Genomic DNA, 24,821 nt, shown 5'->3' on the forward strand with positions numbered 1-24,821 from the left:
CCGTAATCTTTTCCTCACATTTTTCTCTTTTACTTTCTCTCTCGTTTTCTTTTTCTGCTTCCTTTTCGTTTTCTGCTTCCTTTCCGTTTTCTGCTTCCTTTCCGTTTTCTGCTTTTTTTTCCTTTTCGTTTTCTTCTATAACTTCTTTAACACTTTCTTTCATTTGTTCCTGAGATACCTTGGATGATTTCTTCTTTTTCTAAGAATAACAATTGAACGTTTCTTATCTTATGAACGCACAATAATTTCACGGAGTTAATTATATAAATAATTAAGAAACAATATTTATATTACTTTTTTCTCTTGATTCTCTAATAATTTCTCTTTCTTATCAGGTTCAAGCATTTTTTTTTAATTTCTCTGTCCTAAACTGAACTATGCAGAAATAATTAAATTTTAATTATTACGATAACACAAAAACTTTAATATAGTTGATGAGATCTATAATAACTACTATTAATTAATCCATACTATCATGTATTTTCATACTGTTCAGAAATTAGCAGGACACGCTCTTTTATAGATTTAAGATAGGCCCCCTCCATGGGTGCTGGTACCATTTCCAGTAAGATCATTTTGGATGTCACAAAATATATTTTCTCAAGAATATCGTTTAATATGCTGAGATATGATAATCTTCACTTATTATGAATTATTATCGATAAAAAATTGAAACCACATTGTTTATAAAGAGATTAGAAGAAACAACAACTATTATTGATGATATTTTTTGTAATTAATTTTAATTAACGCAAAAATTAAGAAACCTTACAAGCCAAATGTAAAGTGCGTCATTTGGCACAAGTGCTTCATTGGGATTTCCGGTTTTCCACCTGTCTTTATGGCAACATCTATGTGTCATTTTGATTTCAACGGTACAACCGCTCCATTCCATCTGCACCCACTACGAGGAATACTTCGATCATCAGATTATCGTCTTGGTAAGTTGTACATTCTAATTTATCTTCGTATTTTACAAGATAATAGTAAAAATGTATTGTTTTACATGTAGGTATTATTAATTAATACAATTTAATTCTATTACATTATAAATGCATTATTTAAAAGAAACTCTCAAAAATGGAGCTGTAATAATTATTGTTTATACGAAGATTATATCATTGTCCTATTTCTTTTAACATTGCGTTTGAATTTAAATTGATTTAGCGCCATTTGGTAACTGTATCGTTTTCGTCCATCATTAAAGCTTTTATTATATTTATTTGATATATGAAATTTAAACGAAATTAATTTCTTTTAACTGTTATTTCATCTTTCAATATATTTAACTTTCATATAAATATAAATATACAATGATAAATGATTAATTATTAATGTTCTATTGACTTTTATTCTCATTCATTATAGACACGACTATCACTTCCTTTCGATGTCATATTTTATGTAATTTACCACATTTGATTATTATTAACATTTACTTTATGACGATAAGTAGAAAAGGATGACATCTAATTTTATTAATATTTTCAATTTAATTTATTAACATTTTGTATAAGGTAAATTCTATAAAAACAAAAATTCCGTAACGTATAGATATATATGTTTGTATAGTAATGCATATCACATAGATATAATGATCATAAGTTGCTATATTTATCATACATCATATGTAGTTGGATTTTATTAATTTCTCTGATATTCCAGAAAATCTCATGTTAGTTTGATAAAATAGTTGACCGGTAATGTTTGCGGCAGGCGGTGTACGCATTAATTATTTGGGCGTAGTTAAATTTAGCCAAGTATCATCAACATATAATTTGGTACTTAGCCAATTTTAAATCGAGGAGGAGTCTTTCCTAGTATGATATAAAAAAACACATGCACGGGTCTCATCGGATAACGAAAACGTTCGTGATTTGGATAAGATATTTTTAGTTAGACTCTTTCGTATGATTGTATCTTCAATTTTTTTTCTCCTCAAATATAATTTTAATTTTGGAATAATTCAGGAAGGAGTATATTTTGTAATAGGAGGTAATTAGTCAAATGAAAGATCATTTTACATTTACAATGTATTTGAAATATTTTAATATACCACAAAAATGTACTTTTTATATTTGCTTGAAAATTCAGAAATCAATCAAGAATAACACTGGCGTGATAAATAACCAGCTTCTCTTTCACACACAAGATCGCTTGCAATTTGATGATGACTACTGCACAATAAGAGAGAGTCGTCTCGTTATGGTATTTGAGAATACTTTTATTAAATGAACGATATTATATATGGTATGACTCGAAGTCTCGTTTATCCTCAGATTACGCAGTAAGTGCACACGCCACGAAAATAATCCTGGCAGATAATGTTTGTTCTCAACGGATTGAGATCGTTTTTTTTTTGTACATGTCCCTTTAAAAAAGCTAAATCTTTACCATCGAGAACAGGATAAGGGAATGCTAGGCGTTTAATCTGTGCTATACTTTTTGTCATTATGTTTTAGAAACGGTCTCGGCGAACCTGACGTAACACGAAACTTCGTTTGCAATGAATAAAAATTTAATGAGTTTCTTTTTTCGGGTGTTAGTAATATAAGTTTAATCTTCTTCTTCTTCGCCTGTGCCAGTTAACATGGCAATGAGACTTGGCGTATCAATGAAACCTTTATCATCGATGTACATGTGATCATAGGCTTCATCAACTTCCTTTGCACTGAATTTGTCGCCCCAGGTCATCAAGGCGTGCCTCAGTCTACAAAAAGAATTTTTTTAATTGAAAATTTTCATTGCTTTTTCGATGAAATTTTATAAAAACAAATTGCTATTATAGATTCTATTACTTACCTTTCCCCATCGATTTTGCCATTCTCATCGAAGGCCTTAAAGGCATTATTTACAACATCATCGTCATCAGCGCCTAACAGAAAAATACATTTTGATCAGTCTACTCGTGAAAATTTAGTCTAATATTTGAATCTATAAAACATGAAGTTTTGTTCAATTACCTGATCCTGACATACGAACAGCGAATAGATTCAACAATTGGGTGAAGTTGATAGGTGCTGGTGCCTCACTGAGCATCTCATCGAGTTCTTTGTCAGTGGCAAGACGACCGACCGAGTCGAAGGCCGCACGTAGATCATTTTTACCGATAATACCATCCTTGTCCTGGTCCATAAGTCCGAATGCCTGTAAATCCAGTCAAAATAAATTAAGCGCGTTTGCTGACAATGACTTCATGGTTCTGAATCCATAACTTTTTATTAATTGTACGAAAAAGAAAGCTTTACTCATTTTCATTGTATTTTTCTTAAGATTTTTGTTCGAGCAACTGTACCTCTTTGAACTCAGCAACTTGTTTCTGAGTAAACATAGAAAAGACACTTGAGCCGCTACGCTTAGCTCTTCGGCTACCACGACTACTCGCTCTTGCAGATCCAGATTCCTTAGGTGTTCCAGTTGGGGTTGGCGGTTTTTCTTCTGGTGCTGGTGCAGGTTCTGGAGGAGGAGGAGCTGGAGCTGCCTCCTCCTTCTTTTTGGTCTTCTTCTTCTTTTCCTTATCCGCCTAAAATGAACCATTGTCTCGTCGAATTAAACACCTCTCAATCACAATATTATAAATTGTTTAACAAAAGATTTTAATGTTGTGTAATCGAAGAAAAATCCGGAAGACATCTTTTGCTGATACTAAGAATAGAATCACCCTATCAGTAGTACCGTCGATTTTTAGCCAAGACGTATATAGAATGATCGCCGTCAACGGTGTGGCGCCTCTCGAGTTACGAGGATTACGTAATTCTTATATTTTTATAAACAATCCTACGCAATTGAGAAAATATTTGATTTAATTTTGGATAGAAACGAGTGTTTTTTTGGTTAATCTTTCTCTAGTATTTTATAGAAAGATGTGAAAAATTTTATTATTCAAAATTTGTTTTAGGTTTGTTGTTAACGCAACGAGGAAATCAGCTTAATATCATCATCTTTGCGGTGACAAATTTGCTTACAAAAGACGCAGACAACGCTAAGAGTATGATACATGATATATCTTAAAAACTTTGAGTTATCAAGAAAAATATAAATCTTTTATGATTTTTTCAGGTGAAGATAAATAGCAGATACATTATATTCCGAAGCTAATCATTTATAAGAGAAACGAAAGTGGCACTAAAGTATCAAATGGCGAACGGCCAAGAGCCTAACGGAGACCACTCTTGCACTCCATTAACACAATCCGCGGACATGGAGGCTGCAAGCTGCACCCCATTCATCGATACGTCACTTGGCATATCATTTACGGCACACTCCGCGTAATCCATCGATCGATCATCCTCATGAGATCCAACGTTGTAGTACGATACGTTTTGGCATAGAACCTTCGACCACTAATCAAGCTATCACGTCCAGACGACATGTTGCGTACTTTTCTTGATCTTCCCGTAAGATAGAAATACAAGTATACAAGTATGAATATTATGCTTCGCGAGAAATTCCATGAAAGATCGTCGTTTTCTTTGTCTGTTCGCGGTTAAGTATTACGAGCAGATAATGGTACCGCGTTAACAACACTGGTACCTACTTACCATATCTACAGTTGGTTTCTAAGAGGATAGTACGAGATGGTTACAACGAACCAACTGTCCGAATCATAGAGGTGAACTTGTCTAAGTAACTTTGGTAGATTTCCCCCACCATCGTATGCTGCCCGTGCAGGGGTGCCCAGCCCGGGTACAACGCTAACGCCTATCTGACCATATTTAGTGCGAGCAGCCTCAAAATAGCGAACCTTTCGACGTTTCGACTAAAACAGTTTGCCGAGGATCGTAGCAGCGGCGGCGCGATCTGTGCCTCTGTCTACCTCTTTACTCTCTTCTCTCAAGCTACGGGGATTCGTTTTTCAGCACGAAAATATAAGTCAAGGGTGCCCCTGGAAACGAACGGAGATAACGATGAAGATCAACTTCCCTTCATAAATGAAACAATCGACTATGTTCGTACGTGCGGAAATCGGAAATAAACTTAGCTTCTTTCTTTTCGTTAGTAATACTTGGCGGCTCCATATTGTCGCTCAGCCTATACGTTTATTTTAGCACTCGCATCTTACTCTGGTGCATACGTAATAGGTCTTCTCTGTACCTTCATTTGATCGTCAAAATCCGGAAATTTATGACCGTAGTCATTTTTAGTTTTTATTTACAAATTGAAGACGACGAGATGAAGACAATGCTATCTTCTGCTCTGTATTGCATTATGGGTTATGGTTTTAGGTTTATTTAACAAAAAATATAAGATTCTTCTAATTCATTGAAGTGGATGATCATCTATGCGATTCTTCCTGAACATTGACATATTATAACATTTTCATTCCAGTCATTTAAAGAATTGTAGTTTTTGACGCTGACTCATTATTTTTGGCTTTCGTTTTCGGTCTCTGCTCCGATATCCAAAGCACGTGGATACCAAAAATAACTGCCCGACATTTGAGAGCCACGACATGTTTCTGTACTTTCAGGATATCGTGTAATCTATATATAATATATATATATATATATGTTATATACACACTAATTACGATAAATATTGATTATAAAAAATCGCTTAAAAGGATTCAATCCTAACGCTGGAATCTATTTCAGTGCCTGACAATCTGGACAAAATTTATAATAAATGACTTAACAATAAATTGTTGTTTTTATATAATTCTTTTCAAATCAATTAAAATATTTAGGTTGTTTTCTTTAGATGTATATAGATTCTTTCCTGTATATAGAAAATAATTTGTTAAAATAAATTTATTGAAATAAAACGTGTACATTTTTATTCGGCGGTAATTGATTTACAACCAATCCAAAAATAATTCTGGCTAGTACGACATCAATGCCTATAGCGAACGCTACCGGAAAGACTTAATATTATATAGATGGATCAAGACAAATGGTTTTGTAATTCATTTTGCAAGATCTTTTTTTTATGAAACTCCGTTTCATCATAGCGGAATTTTTCGTTCTATTCATGCATTGTCGTACGCACATAGTCTTTGTTGATGCAGTTTTAAAAATATCTGAAGACTTCCTAAAATATATATAATCGTAAACGTAACACATTTGTAATTTATGTTAATTAGATTTTTTAGAAAATAAACAATAACGCAAATACTCGATTTTATGAAATTCCTCAAATTTGAATTACATACATAAATACTTACTTTTTATTTCGACCAGATTCAATCTTGGAATCCGATTTAGAAATTTCACGAGGTGACTGTGAACATTTGATTGTTCTTTTATACTCTAAGGATCTATTAACAAAACAATACTGATATAAGCATCAATGCACAAATTGATTATTAAATTTTTAATTTAATAAAACATATTCAAACAATGTAGAGTGCATACTTGTTGATGACTTCAGTAATTATCGAATTATCCGTTTGCATTCCATTCAACTCTTCGTTTAATTCCGTACTACAAGATTCGAAATACGAACAAGAATTTGTCGATGAACATACGGATTTGCTTGGGATTGCTGCATCATGTTGCAGCAACGGCATACACGCTGCACTTTGCTGCATTTTTGTCCACCATGTCCATCCATCCGTATGATCAAGAGCTTTCCTTCAAATATTGTCACCGTATTTCGTTGATCGTTATTTTTTCAATAAGTGAAAAGCGCTCTTCGAACGCTTATCATTAAACTTCATACAAAAATAATTGAGATAATTTCTAATGAAATTTATTATTAAAAGATAATCATTTAAAAAGTTTTATTGGAATATTTAGTAAGGAACACATGTAACTACTACTGAACGCTGTCCAATTTACGTGAAAAATAAATTTCGCTGTCAAACAGGTGACCCATGTAAAAAACAAATATGAAAAGTAAATGATAAAATACACGTCTCTGTGATCCTGTAGCGGTGTCTGATTCAAAGTCCATGTATGAGCTTGATCCTTGTCTGTACAACTAACACAAGAAAATATGAATAAAATATTTATAAAATTATAGATAACAATGGTTTTAGCTTGCCATATGAAATTGTTGCCAATACTACTATTTAATCTGTAATGTAATTAAAGATATTGTAATGCTAATAATAAAATATAATTATTTAATGGGACATACACTTCGTGTTTAGTTGGCCGATTATTGTAAACAAGGTTTGTCATAAAGTCTGCCTCTAAAATACGGCTATGGATTTTTCTGTATTTACTAAAAGAACCATATTTTATAATTACAAATAAATAGAAATCTTAATACGATTTAGAAAAAAGTTAATACTTGCGTGCATCGGTTACAATCACATTTACATTTAATATTTTTACTTTTATAATTACAACCTTCAAAAAGTCGACTTTTTCTTTTTTTCAGTCGTTTTGTTATTACGTCCTTTTGATAAAGTCTAATAGAAACTATTCACATTAGATAATGTTTTTAATACAAAATATTAAAATAAAAATACGTACGATAAATCATTACTCACACGACTTTGTTGATACAATTTCTTACATAAAAAGCTATACATCTTGTTAATTTTGGTATAAAATCGAAAGTGATAAATAGTTTTAACGCATTAAAAATGGGTTTTAATTGTTCTCGACTTTTAATCATTTTTATCTATCAGTTTCCGATACGCCGATTAATTTTCAAATCCAAGCAAGGTTATTTATTAACGTCTGAATGTTTGACAGATATTTAATAATACTTATGCAATTAATTGATAGTCAAATTTTTGTTTTCAGATCATGGGACAGATAGTTCTAATAATTCATAAAAAAAACATTGTTTATGGTTTGTTCGGTTTAAAAATTGTTTCATTTCAGACGATATATCGGCAGGTTCTACTTTCCTATGCAAAGGTCATCGTTCTCCTCTTCTTAAGACTCCCACCATGTCCGTTCGAAGAAATAAGAAAGTACGAGGCGTTACCTTGACTGGCCACCGTTATAAGCCTACAGTTTTCTACCGTATGGCAAACCATGTGAATTGACGATTTAAGAGATCAATTTAACACTAAGAAAATGCTGTGAATGGTCTTTAATTATAGTCGATAATGTGGTGGCTTTTTTTATTAAGTTGCGGTGAGTGAAAGATTTAATGTTTAATGTAATATGCGATATGTGTGATTACTACGAATCATTCTTTCGAAATGATAATATTTTTATACTAACAATAAGAACACGTGTGTGCATACAAGAAGCAAATTTAAAACATATATACTCTGTTCCACGTTATAGTCGTAAATTCGATAAAATCCTTATTATTTTAATTAGCTGCTCTGTGAAGAAAGACAATATTTGTTTTTAAAAATTTTTTATCTGTGTATACAGTGGTAACAGGAAATGCACTCAAACTAGCAGCTTATATATCTGCTGGTGGCCTTCATGGAGAGGTCCGATTTGAGCAGAAAACGGTGAATTCTATAAGAATTCGATTCGCTTTACAAACGACACTTCAATATCCAGATCAACAATGGTTCTGGTCTGTCACTCAATTTCCTGTTGACTACACGGTCATAGACGATCGATGCAGTCAACGTCATCTCGGGGAAAAGTATTTGAAAAATGTTCTTTTTTATTATTATCTTTTAATATATTTTATCACGTAGTGTTATATTCTATCTATTGCTCGTAGCGTAATTGATCTGACGAATCTAGTTGGCCCATTGGAAATGCCTGGGAATGAAACTGGTTCTGTTGAAGTTCCAGATATAACTCTGACAGGTGAAAAAGGATTATGGGGTAAAGGTCTATTGCTAAAAGACTCATATTCGTCCAGAGTAATTTGCGCTTCTATCACGGTAATTAATGATATTTTTCTAAATACAAATTTCGTTTTACATTGAACGATTTTTTAAATAATAGTCGGATTCGTAGGTTTTTGAAAAAAATACGGAGAAATTCGCCGAAGCTCAGTTTTACGGTCCAATAGCTGGAACAATTTGGTTCCGATGGCTTGGTGGACAAGCTGGTGACAATATCACTGATACAATCATTTATGCGGATTTGCATCATGTCAATAATCCGAAGTTACAGGTAGACTACACGGAACATTATTGGAAAATTTATGTGACTGATATTTTTAACGTTGGCAAAGGTACGAAAAATAAAATATACTTTTATTTATATTTTTATTAATTTTGTTAATAATTTTATTTGATGTCTTGCAGATAAATCAAATTGTAATACACTTCAAACCGTTTTCGATCCAGACAATGCTGGTACTGGCCGATCTATCGGTGACGTTGACGCACGTTTGGGTAAAATAAAAGTTGCCGTAAAACAAAATCCAAAATTCAAGACTTCTTATAGGGATCCGGAATTATCACTTTTACCGGCTGATCTTCTTGGGCCACATCGATTATTGTACTTGGTCATCTTTCATCCGACGCACGATGACTCGTTCTTAGCATGTGCCAAAATCAATCATCGCAAGCCGATTCTTGCTAAGTATGATTAAACGAAATATCCCTACATTCCTGTTTTCATATATCGATATATTCGAATTTAATTAATTAATATTTAAATTTATTAGTATTGCAATTTTTAACATAAATTATAATAAAAAAAGAATGTATAAACATTTCAGAACATTAATTAGTTCTCGTGGCATAAAAGGTGAAATCACATTAAGCCAAGAAACTCCGTTTAATCCAACATGGATCAATATATCTTTGACACCAGTTAATTTAGAAACGAGACTACGTTATGCGACTAAAGTAGCATATTACAGGATACACGAACTACCACCTGAACCAGCTAAGTTTTTAGAAGATGTCGGAGAACCGTGTTTGACAACTAAAAATATGTATAATCCAACTAAGATCGATGAAAAGACTGCACCACCGGCAGGTTTGGGAACTCAAGATCAATATAGCATTGGTGATTTATCAGGAAAGCTTCAAGGTCGCAAAGAAGGATCTTATCATACTGATATTTTACCTGGAAGTGCAAAATTGCATGGTATCTATTGGGATGCGTATTTGCCATTGTCAGGAGTTCATAGTGTCGTTCATCGATCTCTTGTGATTCACAAGTGAGATAATATATTGGAACTGGAATAATATATTTTCGAAACAAAATAAATTAAATGAATTTTTTTTTTTTATAAGATTGAATGAAACCGATAATAAAGGTATAATACCATGGGTTTGTGGTACTTTTGCTCTTCACTTGCCACAAAATGCAGGACAAATGCCTATGTTCACAGCACAAGTGGTGTTTAGGTATCCATTAGTTGGAAAAATTATATTCCGTCAGCCAAAGAACGATCCTGAAGCTGATACAACTATTATTATCGAAAACTTAGTTCATGCCGATGGTAGTGCGTTAAATAATTCAGCCGAGCATAGGTAATAAATGTTAAATATATATTTGAAAATAAAAGTCACGATAATGATTGTACAGCATCGATCATTTTCAGATGGATGGTACACGATAATCCTCCTGGTAAAGATTATTATAATTGGACTGGCAGATGTTTAAGCGCTGGTGGTCCTTATAATCCTCACAAAGTAATAATTATAATCAGAAATAATTTATTTTTAAGTAAATATTACAAATAACAGAGTGTAAATATTTATTAGATCGACTGGGATCCTAATCATCCGGAACATTGTTCAACGGTTGAAGTTTCGTTATGTCGATTGGGTGATCTCACGAGACATGGCAAACTTGAAATTGCTGGAAAAAAACTTTATGGACCTCTCCTAACTCGAAAGCTTTTTACAGATACAATGTTGCCACTTTCTGGACGAAATAATATTTTAGGAAAAAGTTTAGTTATTTACGATGATCATGGACCAAAAGCAAGAGGAGAAAGACTCGCTTGTTCAATGTAAATCAACCAAAAATTTCATTGATTAATATTATAATAAAAAATAAAATATTTTTGACAGCATCGGTGGATTATATCGATTAAAGGCAGTTGCAAAAGATTGGTTTGGTAATGGTGAACCCATTGATATACGAGGAAAATTAGAGTTCATTCAACAAAGCGAATATGACGTCACGGACATTGAAATCAATCTTGAAGGACTTGGTGGAAAAATGAGTGGATATCACATACACATGGTAATATATTTTTGATTTATTACCTATCTATATTTAATATAGATCTTAAAAGAAATAATATTAATATTTCAAATATATATATTTTACAATTGCAGGCTCCAGTAGAAATAGATTTAGAATTCCCTTGTGAAGCTACATCTTTATATAATTATTGGAATCCGTTGCGCGTGAATTCAAGTAACGTTCCAGGATCTAGAGAAGGTACATCGGATCAATATGAAATGGGAGATCTTAGTGGAAAATTTGGTACTCTGGATAACAGAAAAAAATATACAACGAGTTACAACGACACGTTGCTTCCATTGTTCGGACCTAGAAGCATTCTTGGTCACAGCATAGTGATTCATAAAAAAAACAAAAATATAAGGTAAAGTATTAGAAATAAAAGATTATATGTAATAACATTATTTATTATTGTAGATACGCCTGTTCTACGATAGAAAGGGGATATGCACCATCCGAAGCGATAGAATTACGAGCAATTGCTTCGTTTCATCATCCACAAGGATTTGCATTCGGATATGTTAAAATGGTACATTATTAGAAAAAATAAAAATTATCATTTAATAAATAAATTACAATATGCTCGTTATTATAGTCGCAGCTGATATATAAAGATGGTAGTCAAAGTGAGACAGTGGTCGAAGTCAAACTACGACATCCAGGGAATCATGATCGTAATATTGTAATAACATAATATTCATTTTTCTCTTCTTCATTCTAAAATATATAATTTGCAGCATAATATTTGAATTATTTTGTCTAACAGACAAGAAATCACAATTGGGCTATATATGTTAATCCTGTTGGAGTGGATGCTGCTGTAAAAGTAAAAGATACTAGATGCGTTGCAGGTGGATATCCATGGAATCCATATTTCACTCAATTAGCGGATCCTTTGAATGTAAAATCATTTTTATTTTTCTCGTTCACATATTGCAAATTATCTATGTGTATTAAAGAATACCAATAATTCGAAATAGGAAGATCTATATAGACAAGAGTGCGGTCCTGATTTACCTTTAAGATGTCAAGTAGGAGACATTTCATCTCGTTTGGGACCAATTAATATAGGAACGGAAAGACGAGTTTTTACAGATCCAAATTTTCCATTAGATGGACCGGTTTCTGCGATGGGAAAATCGATTGTTATTATGGATAAAGATTTGGGGAGTAGTAGATTTGCTTGTGCTAATATCGAGCCGGATAATGACATAGTAAAATATGCAAATATAAGGAAACCACCTCGTTTCGTTGTGTAAATATATTTTATACAAAAGAAGCCAACCAAAGCACACACAATAATTATTTTTTAAAATTAATTATACTATTTTTTTTTTCTTTTAGAGCACAATTCTTAGAAGATGTAAGAAAAGTAATGGGTATTCCTGAATGGATGTTATCCATTGATAGTAGGAAAACTAAAACATTACATAATGGAGCTTGTATTCAATTTTTATTACATTTTAAAGGTTTGTATCGATTTGCTTTTTGTTCATAGATATCACATATTACCATATATAAATATATTATTTTTTTATTCTTAGGTCCAATAGCTAATAAATTAGAACAGGATTTCAGTAAATTAATATCGACGGGAAAATTAGAAGCTCCAAGTTTATATATACCAGGTTATATACCATTGAAAAGAAAAGCAACATTAGGGCATCGGCAATGTGGAGTAAGAGATCCTAATGACAAAAGTAAGAAAAATAATTAGTACATTAATTAATACTTATATTACATAAATTAATAATAATTAAATGTTTCAGATTTAAATTTGTTTAAAAGCAGTTCCATTTCCTGTGGATCAACATTACTTACGATATTCCTACTAGTCTTTATAAATAGACTAATTTAATCTAAAATAAAAATATTAACATAAAATATATAATATTATATTATTATATTATATATATAGATATATATAAAATATATTATATATATAATAATATAAAATATAAACATTATAAAGTAATTAGTTTCTGTATATTAAATGGATAAAATGAACCAAGGAGAAAAAGAAATAAGGATATGATAATAATTAGGGATTCAGAAGAAACTAATTACAATTATAATGTTTATGGTAAGCGGTCTTTAGCTGGATTTTACTTGCAATGGAATGTTTAACATATAAAATATGTTAAACATTATACTGAAGTAAAATACCATTGCCCAGGTCTAACCCGAGGAGGTAACCGCTTCTGAAGACCCGGCGATGTGCATCCTGAAGATGTCCCCATTCGAATAAGTCGAAACCATAGAAAATGAAAGTCCCAAGAACATTTTTAATCGCCCCACTCTTAGCCCCCACCCATAGAGTTTTATTCGGAAATCCTTGCAATTATTCCAAGAATGAAGAGAAAAATGGAATCACTCAAATATACAAAATGATAAAGACGGAGTGAAACTGAAATAGAATTGATATAACATGGAACCTGAACGAATAAAATACATCCAAAAATGCATCCTGAAGATGTCCCCATTCGAATTAAGTCGAAACCATAGAAAATGAAAGTCCCAAGAACATTTTTGATGAGCCCCACTCTTAGGCCCCACCCTAAAGTTTTATTCGGAAAATCCGTTCAATTATTATCAAGAATGAAGAGAAAAATGGAAACCAACAAAAAATGATAAAGACGGAGTGAAACATGAATAGAATTGATATAACATGGAACCTGTGAACGAATAAAATACATCAAAATACATTAAAATAATTATTACATGCCTGCGATGCTAAGGAGAAAGAAGAAGTAGATTAAATTATACATTAATTTATACATTTAATATTAGTTTAGTCCTCTTATTGGTCAACTTGTTCCTCATTTTGGTCCTCTATTGGTCCTCTTTTGGTCCTCGGGCAGGTCCTCACTGTGCATCTTCTTCTATTGAACCTGCAAAAAAAAAACAAAAGGAAATGGAAGAAGGAGAAAGCGGGCCTTGAAACGAACCTGAAAAGAAAAAGATACGATTATTTTAGATTTGCAAATGCAATGAATGATCCATGGTATTTATAGAAAATTTGGCTGGTCCTCGGTTGGTCCTCTTCTGATCCTCGGCTGGTCTTCTTCTAGTCCTCGGCTGGTCCTCGGCTGGTCCTCGGTTGGTCCTCGGCTGGTCCTCGCTTGGTCCCTCTTCTGATCCTCGGTTGGTCCTCTTCTGGTCCTCTTCTATTCCTCGGCTGGTCCTCTTCTATTCCTCTTCTATTCCTCTTCTATTCCTCTGCTATTCCTCTTCTATTCCTCTTCTATTTCTCTCTATTCCTCTTCTATTCCTCTTCTATTCCTCTTTCTATTCCTCTTCTATTCCTCGGCTGGTCCTCTTCTGGTTCGGCAGATCCTTTTTTGGTCCTCCTATTAAATCTGCAACAAAAAAAAAGGGGAATGGAAGAAGGAGAAAAGAGGGCCTGGAAACGAACCTGAAAAAGAAAAAGATTATTTTAGATTTGCAAAATGCAATGAATGATCCATGGTATCTATAAAAAATTTGGACTGATCCATGGTATCTGCAAGAACATAAAAGTGCATCAACAATGATTTTCTTCACACAAACATAAAACGAGGAATGCATGTTAATAAAATTAAGTTGCACCGATGATTTTACTGAAAAGTAACACATTGTAGTATAATTGCAATATATACATACGAAATTACACATATTAAATTGAAAATATTCATAATGTGTAATCTTTTAATTTTGCAATTTACCTAAAATATAGTAAAATAAAAATAAGTGTATTAATTTGGTGGTGTTTCATGGTACCTGTAAAAATAATTATGTCGTATTACCATTTAATATAACTCAGTCCCTCTTTTGAGTCTCCCCTCTCAGTCCTTCTTCGTTTCTCCCTTCTCTTGGACGAAGTGTTGCATCATCTACATAATTCAACCTGCCAACAAAACATTAAAAATAGGATCGTTTGGTGTGGGGGAAGTTTAGGTAAGGACATGATTCTATCATTGGGAGTAAGATAGAATCAAGGCTCGCGTGGGCAGGGTCGCATCCCTGAAGTAGACCTTTCTTGGAAAGAAAGAATCTACCCGCTACCCATTAAAAAAATACTGGAAACGAACCTGAAACAGAAAACAGAAAGATTAGTTAGATTTGCGAAGAACCAATGAATGCATCGAAAGCATATTCCTTTTCTAGATCAAAATCCAATACTTACAAATGCATTGGAATTAATCACATCCTGAAACAAAATATAAACGAAAATTAATTAAATATATAATATAATAATTGAATAAATCTTAATACCTAAAACAATAAAAGAGACATTAAAAAACATTATAAGATAATTAGTTTCTACGAATGAAATGAAGAATGAAAAGTGGGGAAATTGTGTGTAATAGGAAATTAGAAACTGATATGATATTGGAGCGGGAATTCGGGAATGGTATTGTACTCTATCATGATTTTAAAGTATTTTCTATCTTTTAAATGAAATATCATTTATAAAATCAAATTTTCTTAATACTCGATTTATTTTAAGGAAAAATTATGTTTGGTCTTTGGTGGGTGGCATGGCAAATCCAACGATGTCACCTGTAACAAAAAGAAAACTATTTTAATTATTACATTCTTAATAACCATTATAAATTATTGACGAGCAAAACAAAAAATAAAACAATAAAAATATCAAATGACCAACGAGCTATTCTCAAAAAATTCAACCATGCTGTTGAATTTGAAAATAACTCATTAAGTCTGTAGTTGCCCTCTTGAGCCACAATTAAGTGGGGGCCTCTTCGGCCACTTCTTTCTTCAAGCCTACTGTCGGACATTCCCTACGTGCGAGCACGAAAAGAATCTTTGACCAAAACGTCAATCGTTCCAAAAAGTATTCGCATAATTTGGCATATTACAACGATTAATGATATAGAATTAGAATCGTCCCTGATTCTATATATAAAAAAAACCTAACCGACCTAACACAACCCTGAAAAAGAAAAATGTGATTAGTAAAACATCCTGAGCTTTTTACATTGAAAATAATTATTACCTTTTGGTCGAGAGATATCTCATCGCCGAAAGGAATATTATTAACTATGTAAAGTATCGATTCTATTCTAATACCAAACCGTTATAATATGCCAAATTATGGTCGTACAATTTAGAAACGACTTCAAGACATTTTCACCCAATTACTCTCAACTGCTTATAACACTAATATAATGAAATACATTTCACATTACAATATTATATGAAATAATTCCATTTATTTTTTTCATCATACATCTTTTGCAAATAATTCCGATGTTCGTTAAGGGGGTGACTCTATTTATTAATTATTACAAAATGCATTCGCGTTTCCCGTTAGCTATCCTAGCTCGTGGACAATCAACGAACTTAAAAGTTCATCGATTGTGCACATATTACACGAGCACATTTAATCGAATGTCCGAGCAGTTAATTATGCTAATCGATGACCTAATAACACTTCGCACTATTACTATTGAGTAATATAATCGAATTGAAATAAAAATAATACTAAAAATGCACAATGCATTTCTTTGCAATATTTTTATTTAATTTATTCTTTATATTGAATTATATGAAGCATTTCAAAGACTAAATAATTGCGATAGTGCGAAGTGTTAGTTATAATACTTAAAACTAAGTATCAATTCATCAAAGGTTTTGCGGATTTGATTTCGACTCTATCTCGTTCGAGATAGAATCGAAATAGAAATGAATTTCTTAAATGGTTGCAAATACCTTTGAATCATGATACATAATACATATTACAGAATTGTCACAAAAAAGATTTACAAGTCAAGCAAGATAGAATAAAAAGATAGAATTTTGTGACAATTCCGTAGAAAACCCGGAGGTGGGGACTCGCACTGAAAAGTGCAAGTATGCCACGTGCCATTCCGGGGTCCTACCTACTTATAATTAAAGTTTCACATTCGCTCAAAAAAAATACACATGCATACCCACCCACACACTCCACGGTTCTCACACATACCACCAGGGTGCAAAAGCCTAAACTAGAGAGCATGCCCCGGGGCACCTCCGACACCCTAGTTCAAACGCGTTTTCTAAATTTATGGGAGTACGTACCAATTGCTGTAATCGTCTGTCAAGGCTAGTGATTATTGCATAAATTACTAATGCAAAAATACAAGTATAAACTAGTATATATTGCATACTAGTTATATACGAGTATATCATAGTTTCCGCAAATAAATGCGGTAACTCTACTATGCAAAACGATTGTTAAAATAGAAAATTTCGTATCGTACGCGTGATTCTACAAGTTATTTTTATTCAATAACTTTATAAAATAATAAGCGCGGTATTACGTATCGCGAAACGATGTACAATGCACATTCCTAACCGCACACACATGTGCAATGTACACCGTGCAATCACTAGACAATGACAGACGCCAATAGGGGGGGGGGAACTTAAAACTAAACCCATACTAACCGTTTCTCACCCATACGTGTAACACCTGGGCACACGCATAAATGAGAACGCAGAAAGTATAGGGGGGAGAAACGGGGATTAGTAAATTAATTGCTGAAAATCCTAATCTAAGATTTGATTATTATATAAAAATGTTCTCTCATTAATCTAAGCGGGCTATGACTCTACAAGTCATTTATAATGACTTTCAAAAAGATTTTAAGATATTTAAAAAAACTAAAAAAATCTCGGACGACTCTTTCGTTAAATGGCTGTTCTAAAGAAAGAACTGGGCTTTGAGCCACCATATAACAGCCAGAGTCCATCCGTCGCGAATGGGTTTGTCTTCTTGCTCATTTTTTGATTATATCGAAAAATAAAATCGCGATTAAATAAACTAAGTACGAAGCAATGCATGCAAGACATTTATTACATGCTTTATTGGACGAAATCGAGTAAATTAATACTCGATTTCACCACTACTAAACGCGAACGAAACACGTAATAAAAAAGAAAAGTGCATTAATTAATTGCACTGTTAATTAAATGAATTTAACCGATGAGACAAGAAGACCTATCCTGATCTAATAATATAACATACAATAAAATATACAGTTTCATGAGCAATTTCAAAAAAGGACTAATCCTTTTTTAAAATCACTCATGTGCTCGTCAATAATTTTTTGGAATAATTACAACCAGTAACTCGTGCCGATTGGGACCTTTCATCCTCGGCATGATTGAGCACCGGAGGGACTTTAAATTTTAACTCACGACTTGCTAAATGTTATATTACATATATATGGCATTTTAAAATAAAATGACACATGTATGCAATATGAACAATTAGCATTAGAAGTTCTGCGGTGGCTCCAAAACACTCCTACTTCGTAGCAAATGGTCCAGCTGCATCTCTCGTCCATCAGATCCATCGGAGAATTCCTCGATGCACTTTTCCCCGCACTCCCGTGACTCTAATATCGCGGTAAACGAATATAAGAAACTATAAAGAGTTTCTTATCGCGAAACCGAAATTTTTCTTATACGGCGAACAACACTGAATCTACATACGCGATACGATTTGAATTTAATTTACGCCCGGTCACTGACTCTACTTCGCGATTAAAATGTTACTTTAATTATTCGTACAAACACTGATTCTACAATCTAATTCAATGACTGCATTGCACGCAGTCAATGCAAACACAAAAAATTCACTCCCGATAGGCGGTCACTTCACTGATGCACTTCACTGACTCTACTTCGCGAACAGTCTGTACGACTGTTTTAAAATTAACAAACTATAATTTTATACGAACAAACTCTAATGCAATTAACTGCATTGCTCGCAGTTAATTTAATATATAAATCTCAAAAATAACGTGAACGCGAACGCGAACGCGAACGCGAACGCGAACACGAACGCGAAACGCGACCGAATATTATTAACGAGCGAACGTGCTTCTAATCCGTGAATTTAATTATATTAAAACGATCAAACACTCCCGTTACATTGCTTCGCGCACGAATTGCAATGACGTTCTGAAACAGAAAATGAAAAAGAACGATTAATATCGTCATCGTAATCAAAAACTATTGAAAATTTATCATAGAAAATGTTTCATAGAAAAATATACTTACTTCTAATCTTCATTGATGAATGCACGATGGGTCTCCTACCCTTAGGGTGACGATGACCGAATGCACTGACTCTACTCCGCGATCAAAATTTTATTTTAATTATTCGAACAAACATGACTCTACTTCGCGATAAAAATTGTATTTTAATTATCGTACGTACATGACTCTACTTCGCGATAAAAATTGTATTTTAATTATCGTACGTACATGACTCTACTTCGCGATAAAAATTGTAATTTTAATTATTCGTACAAACACTGACTCTACTTCGCGATAAAAATTTTATTTTAATTATCGTACAAACACTGACTCGAACTTTTATAACTGCATTGCGTGCAGTTCAAAAATCAAACACCAACACTTGCTTACCTTTCTGAAAAAAAAGAAAATAAGAAAACTATTAGTATCATTGTTACAATTTAAAAATTACAAGTAATTATTAAAGAAATGTTTAATAGAAAAATTAATTTACCTTCTATCTTGATTGATGAATGCCCGATGGGTCTCCTACCCTTAGGATGACGATGGCACACGTATAAACCGAATAAAAGAAACTTTCGGAGTTTCTTTACCCGAAAAATTTCCGATTTTTGTTTAGCGATGCAAACACTCGAGTACCTCATTGCCTACGCGCTCGATTGCAATGATGTTCTGAAACAGAAAATGAAAAAGAACGATTAATATCTTCGTCGTAATGGAAAACTATTAAAAATTTATCATAGAAAATGTTTCATAGAAAAATTATACTTACTTTTAATCTTCAGTGATGAATGCCCGATGGGTCTCCTACCCTTAAGATGACGATGGGTGGACAGTAACGAAAATAAAAAACTATAAAAAGGTTTTTTATCGCGAACGCGACCGAGACGTGCTTTACCGACCGCACTGCACGTCAAAAACGTCTGAAAGAATGTACAAGATTAGTGTTCCTAGAAAATAAATCGAGTATTTTAATGTGGGATATAATATGAAGGTAGTATTAAAGGGAAAACAATGTAATGAATTGTGATATGATATTAATTAGGAAAATGAAAGAAACGAATTATCATTATAATGTTAATGGTAAGCGGTCTTTAGCTAGATTTTACTTGCAATGGAATGTTTAACATATAAAATATGTTAAACATTATACTGAAAGTAAAATACCATTGCCCAGGTCTAACCACGTGGAGGTAACCGCTTCTGAAGACCCGGGATGTGCATCCTGAAGATGTCCCCATCCGACGACCTAAATCGAAACCCATAGAAAATGAAAATCCCGGGAATGGAAATCCGGAATATCAAATAAAGAATGAAAAGAAAGAATAAGAAATGATAAAAGAAACCTGATAACAAATGAAACACATTTAAAATACATATCACACGCGTGCGATGCTAAAACGAGAAGAATAAATACATCAAAATTCTACATTTTATAATACACTTAATTATACAATTAATTTTACAGATAATTATCTTACATTATACTTTATTAAAAGTAAGTCCTCTTCTGGTCCTCGGCTGGTCCTCGTACTGTCCTGGTGTGGTCCTCGTACTGTCCTGGTGTGGTCCTGTGTCCTGTCAACCTGAAACAAACAAAACAAAAAATAAAAGGGGAAAGAAGTGGAAAGGTAGGCTTTTTAAAGTGAAACTTTTTACGTTTTTTTTTTAAGTGGTATCCCACCCGTTGGACTAATCCACTGACTCTAATCTTAATTACGAGGAACTTACGCTGCACGTACAGTTTGCCACCGGTGCCAATGGCCTTGGTAGACATCCCATACAATGCAGTTTCAGTTCCTATGCTACGTGCATATTCATGCATATCAAAACGCGAATTAAAACCCGAATGAAAACGCGATAAAATAAATATATACGACGAGGAACTTAGACTTCACGCAACCAGCCGGGTACCTCGACCAGTCACGTGTCGCTTCGGTCCCTATGCTAAATGCATCGATGCACACCAAATCGCGAGGTTAAGAAAACGGGTAATAATAAAAAATATATTACGAGGAACTTACACTCCACGCATCCAATTGGGTACGTGTAGCTTCGGTTCCTATGCTAAATGCATCGATGCATACCAAAACGCGAATTAAAACCCGATAGAAATAATATATACGACGAGAAATCTAAGCGAAACAAAGAAATCAACGCAACATGATTGATTAGAAGCTAACAGCAGGCGTGTAAAGCCTGTCTAACAGATAGCCGTGGACCTAACCGTCTAACCGATCGCGCACGTTATTCCTTCGATCGCTTTCGATTCCTATGCTAAATGCATGTATGCTTGGAAAGTCGCGAGTTAAAAAGAGCAAAGTAAAAAAAAAAAAATAAAAAAAAAAGATAGGGAGTTTCACTTTAAAAAGCTAATTGTAGGACATGATTCTATCCCTGGGAGAAAGATATAATCAAGGCTCGCGTGGGCAGGGTCGCATCCCTGAAGTAAATTCCTTCTTAACAAATGGCGCCCTTTGCGAAGAAGGAATCCACCCGCTACCCATTGAATTGCTTCTAAAAAAATGATAAAATTTTAATAAACACTTAATATTAAATTTTATTTAGCCAGTAACAATAATTGTAAAACAATCTAAGTAATCGGAGAATTTTATAATTATGTTTCAACCAAAGAACGCAACCAAGCTGAAGAAACAGTCATCTAAAGTCATAAAAATAAATTCATATTAAATTTATTTTCTATTCAAAATACGTTAATAGAAGAGTATATAACATTTAAAATAATGTATGTATATGTTTAAGCAATTATATATAATAGAAGAGAACAATACTTTGTTCTATACACCTTAAATAATTGTTAATTAATCGATAAAAATGTCTATTGTTGCTTAAAAACTCGGAGTATATGTTCTGTGATCCCTCCTCCTCGAAATCCACCGTTGATCTGAGTAATTATCCTCTGTTAAAGTTTTTTTGGTGAAAGTTGTTTATGTGACTTTCCGAAAATTGCGCATGTGTATAAAAGAAAATCAATAAAATTAATCAATAAAATTTAATATTATAACGCTCTCATTTTAATATTCTTTTATTTTTTGTATAATTGTTTAAACTAATGTACATTTGTTGTAATGTTCTTGCGCAGTGATGACTTCGGTGGGAAGGGGTAAAATTTTCATCTAATAAAATATCGGATCGAAATTATTTAATATTTAAAATATGTTAATAAGTATGTAATACCTATACTAGTACGTATATGTGTCTAAACAATCTTAATTATAATAAGAATTCATTAAAATATTTAAATAATTGTTAATTAATCGATGCAAGTGTCTATTGTTGCTTAAAAACTCGGAGTATATGTTCTGTGATCCCTCCTCCTCGAAATTCACCGTTGATCTGAGTAATTATCCTCTGTTAAAGTTTTTTTGGTGAAAGTTGTTTATGTGACTTTCCAAAAATTGCGCATGTGTATAAAAGAAAATCAATAAATTTAATCAATAAAATTTAAGATTATAACGTTTCTAATTGTATTATTCTTTTAATTTTTATGTAATTGTTTAAACAAATGTACATTTGTTGTAATGTTCTTGCGCAGTGATGACTTCGGTGGGAAGGGGTAAAATTTTCATCTATTAAAACATAAAATCGCAATTAATTAATATTCAAAGTACGTCAAAAGTTAGGTAATATTTAAATAAATATATACGCGTTTAAACAATCTTAATTATAATAAGCATTCATTAAAATATTAAAATAATTGTTAATTAATCAATACAAGCGTCTATTGTTGTCTAAAAGCTCGGAGTATATGTTCTGTGATCCCTCCTCCTCAAAATCCGTCGTTAGACTGAGTCATTGTCCTCTATAAAATTTCTTTTATTAAATTTTATTTATATTACTTTTCTAACGTTTCGCATGTGTGTAACGAGAATTTTATTTGTAATAAAGATAAATTAAGATTAAAACGCTCTGATTTTAGCATCTTTTCATTTTTATGTAATTGTTTAAACAAATGTACATTTGTTGTAACGATTCTACGTAGTAGTGACTTCAGAGGGGGAAATTTTCATTGAAAAGAATATCGCATCGAAATGATTTTTTATTCGCCTTATTTTTTATGTATATCCTCTTCAGAAGGATTATGAAACTGTCACGATATAATAATAATATAATATATAAATTATAATTTTTCTTAAAAATATATTTAACATTTCACTTAAATATGAATGACTACGAAGACAATTATTTAATTTAAACAGTGAATAAGTAAGCAACTTGAGTGAGCCACTATAGTGGCGATAGACCTGGAAAAAATAATCGCAAAAGCCACTTTAGTGGCAGGCCGGCTAAGGCCTATATCGGTAATTGTAGTGATCTACCTTTATCATTTCGACCGTCGGTAACTGCCACTGTCGGTAACTGCCACTGTCGGTAACTGCCACCGTCGGTAACTGCCACCGTCGGTAACTGATTCCTACTTTTAAAACATCGACCGTTTTTAATGAGAGTTTGTACTTTAATAATATTGACCGTCAGGAATCTAAATACAAATTATTACTGACGTAGAGTAAAAAAAATTTAAGTCTACTATTACCGACAGTAGCAGTTACCGACAGTGGCAGTTACCGACGGTCGAAATGATAAAGGTAGAGCACTACAATTACCGATATAGGCCTTAGCCGGCCTGCCACTAAATTGGCTTTTGCGATTATTTTTTCCAGGTCCATGGCCACTATAGTGGCTCATTCGAGTAGCTTACTTTTTCACCGTTTGAATTAAATAATCGTCTTCATAGACATCCATATTTAAGTGAAATGTTAAAGTATAAGTATATATATATATATATATATTATATATGTACAATATGTTTTTAAGAAAAATTATAATTTAATCATTAAGGAATCTTTACGTAAAACATATGAACTTCTTTTATATACGGCTGATAATTTTAAAATATTTAGATAGTAAAGTACTGCTTTTATATACGGTAACTGTTTAATAACAGACTTCACATTCGAACATGATATAACATGAAGTCCCAAGAGGTATTTTTTTTACGTGCCACTTTCTCGAATATCCTACGATTCTGTTACAAAATTTAATTCGTAATAATGCAACACCTTATTTAGTATTTTCAATAACTAGTTTTATTAAATCTACTGTACAATAGTATCCTATTTCGTATTTACGTATATACAAACATACGGTATATTTTGTTGTAAAAGTTACCTTTTATAGGTTTTACCATAGAAGTTGCACGTTTGTTTCTCTCTTCATCCAATTATTACGCATGTTTAATATAACGATGACGAATGATGATTATGATGTATTCATTATTTATGTATCCTATGTATGTATGTGTAGTAGATATACATATGTGTATCATATATACAATAGAAGAAGTGGGAGCGCGAGTGTGACAATATTTCCAATATGGGATTTATAATATAATGTTTGATACACTTTCAACTTATGTTTCCTATTTATATTGTATATGAATAAAACAACAACCAAACAAAAGAAAACACAAGAAATTTAATTAAATAGGAAATAAAAATGAGCAAGAACAGTGTATGTAACCCTTTCGTATCGCATGTTTTAACATGAGTATCATACTATATAAATTCGTTCATATATATATATATATATGTATCATCGAATAGAAGGATTCCTATATGAATTTCTATGGAGCCTAAGCATGAACGCTAATAACGAAAGGATTTATTAGCTACGATTATTAATTAATCGAGAGTTATCACGCAATTTTTTTTACATGGTTTCATCGGATACCACGAGAAA

General features: G+C 32.6%; 3 protein-coding genes and 1 long non-coding RNA gene across 4 annotated transcripts; 2 read left to right on the forward strand and 2 right to left on the reverse strand.

The window, feature by feature from the left end:
- The first annotated feature begins 154 nt into the window (after positions 1–154).
- On the forward strand, positions 155–4,535 carry LOC122514579. Its single transcript, XR_006303086.1, has 3 exons — positions 155–941; positions 3,899–3,988; positions 4,060–4,535. It is a non-coding gene; the product is annotated as an uncharacterized LOC122514579 (long non-coding RNA).
- On the reverse strand, positions 2,016–4,645 carry LOC122514569 (myosin regulatory light chain 2). The gene is made up of 5 exons (XM_043631485.1): positions 4,542–4,645; positions 3,296–3,523; positions 2,964–3,147; positions 2,803–2,875; positions 2,016–2,710 (listed from the first exon to the last, which is right to left on the reverse strand). Exons 1-5 carry the CDS (start codon positions 4,542–4,544, stop codon positions 2,557–2,559), a joined length of 642 nt encoding a protein of 213 aa, XP_043487420.1. The 5' UTR covers positions 4,545–4,645; the 3' UTR covers positions 2,016–2,556.
- Positions 4,646–5,692: 1,047 nt separating this feature from the next.
- On the reverse strand, positions 5,693–6,594 carry LOC122514574. The gene is made up of 3 exons (XM_043631491.1): positions 6,354–6,594; positions 6,164–6,256; positions 5,693–6,030 (listed from the first exon to the last, which is right to left on the reverse strand). The coding sequence occupies exons 1-3, from the start codon at positions 6,527–6,529 to the stop codon at positions 5,871–5,873; spliced, it is 429 nt and encodes a 142-aa protein (XP_043487426.1). The 5' UTR covers positions 6,530–6,594; the 3' UTR covers positions 5,693–5,870.
- Positions 6,595–7,747: 1,153 nt separating this feature from the next.
- On the forward strand, positions 7,748–12,914 carry LOC122514551. Its single transcript, XM_043631459.1, has 18 exons — positions 7,748–8,036; positions 8,286–8,508; positions 8,590–8,755; positions 8,832–9,051; positions 9,125–9,404; positions 9,544–9,990; positions 10,067–10,306; positions 10,378–10,468; positions 10,541–10,791; positions 10,853–11,027; positions 11,123–11,394; positions 11,448–11,559; positions 11,626–11,712; positions 11,797–11,931; positions 12,011–12,285; positions 12,375–12,499; positions 12,575–12,730; positions 12,800–12,914. The coding sequence occupies exons 1-18, from the start codon at positions 8,009–8,011 to the stop codon at positions 12,886–12,888; spliced, it is 3,372 nt and encodes a 1,123-aa protein (XP_043487394.1). The 5' UTR covers positions 7,748–8,008; the 3' UTR covers positions 12,889–12,914.
- Positions 12,915–24,821: the final 11,907 nt, after the last annotated feature.

The sequence above is a fragment of the Polistes fuscatus genome, unplaced genomic scaffold (genome assembly GCF_010416935.1).
Source record: "Polistes fuscatus isolate 324 unplaced genomic scaffold, CU_Pfus_HIC Scaffold15, whole genome shotgun sequence".
NCBI lineage: Eukaryota > Metazoa > Arthropoda > Insecta > Hymenoptera > Vespidae > Polistes > Polistes fuscatus.

Excerpts from the sequence above, each read along its gene's own strand:
- LOC122514569 (XM_043631485.1), bottom strand. Across the intron at positions 2,876-2,963 it reads TGTTCGTATGTCAGGATCAG|GCGCTGATGACGATGATGTT; the intron begins GTAATTGAACAA and ends TTTTTCTGTTAG. Across the intron at positions 2,711-2,802 it reads GGCAAAATCGATGGGGAAAG|ACTGAGGCACGCCTTGATGA; the intron begins GTAAGTAATAGA and ends TTCTTTTTGTAG.
- LOC122514574 (XM_043631491.1), bottom strand. The coding sequence starts at position 6,529 with ATGCAGCAAAGTGCAGCGTGTATGCCGTTGCTGCAACATGATGCAGCA. Across the intron at positions 6,257-6,353 it reads ATTACTGAAGTCATCAACAA|ATCCTTAGAGTATAAAAGAA; the intron begins GTATGCACTCTA and ends TTTTGTTAATAG. Across the intron at positions 6,031-6,163 it reads GAATCTGGTCGAAATAAAAA|GAAGTCTTCAGATATTTTTA; the intron begins GTAAGTATTTAT and ends TATATATTTTAG.
- LOC122514551 (XM_043631459.1), top strand. The coding sequence starts at position 8,009 with ATGTGGTGGCTTTTTTTATTAAGTTGCG. Across the intron at positions 9,991-10,066 it reads CGATCTCTTGTGATTCACAA|ATTGAATGAAACCGATAATA; the intron begins GTGAGATAATAT and ends TTTTTTTATAAG. Across the intron at positions 11,028-11,122 it reads GTGGATATCACATACACATG|GCTCCAGTAGAAATAGATTT; the intron begins GTAATATATTTT and ends TTACAATTGCAG.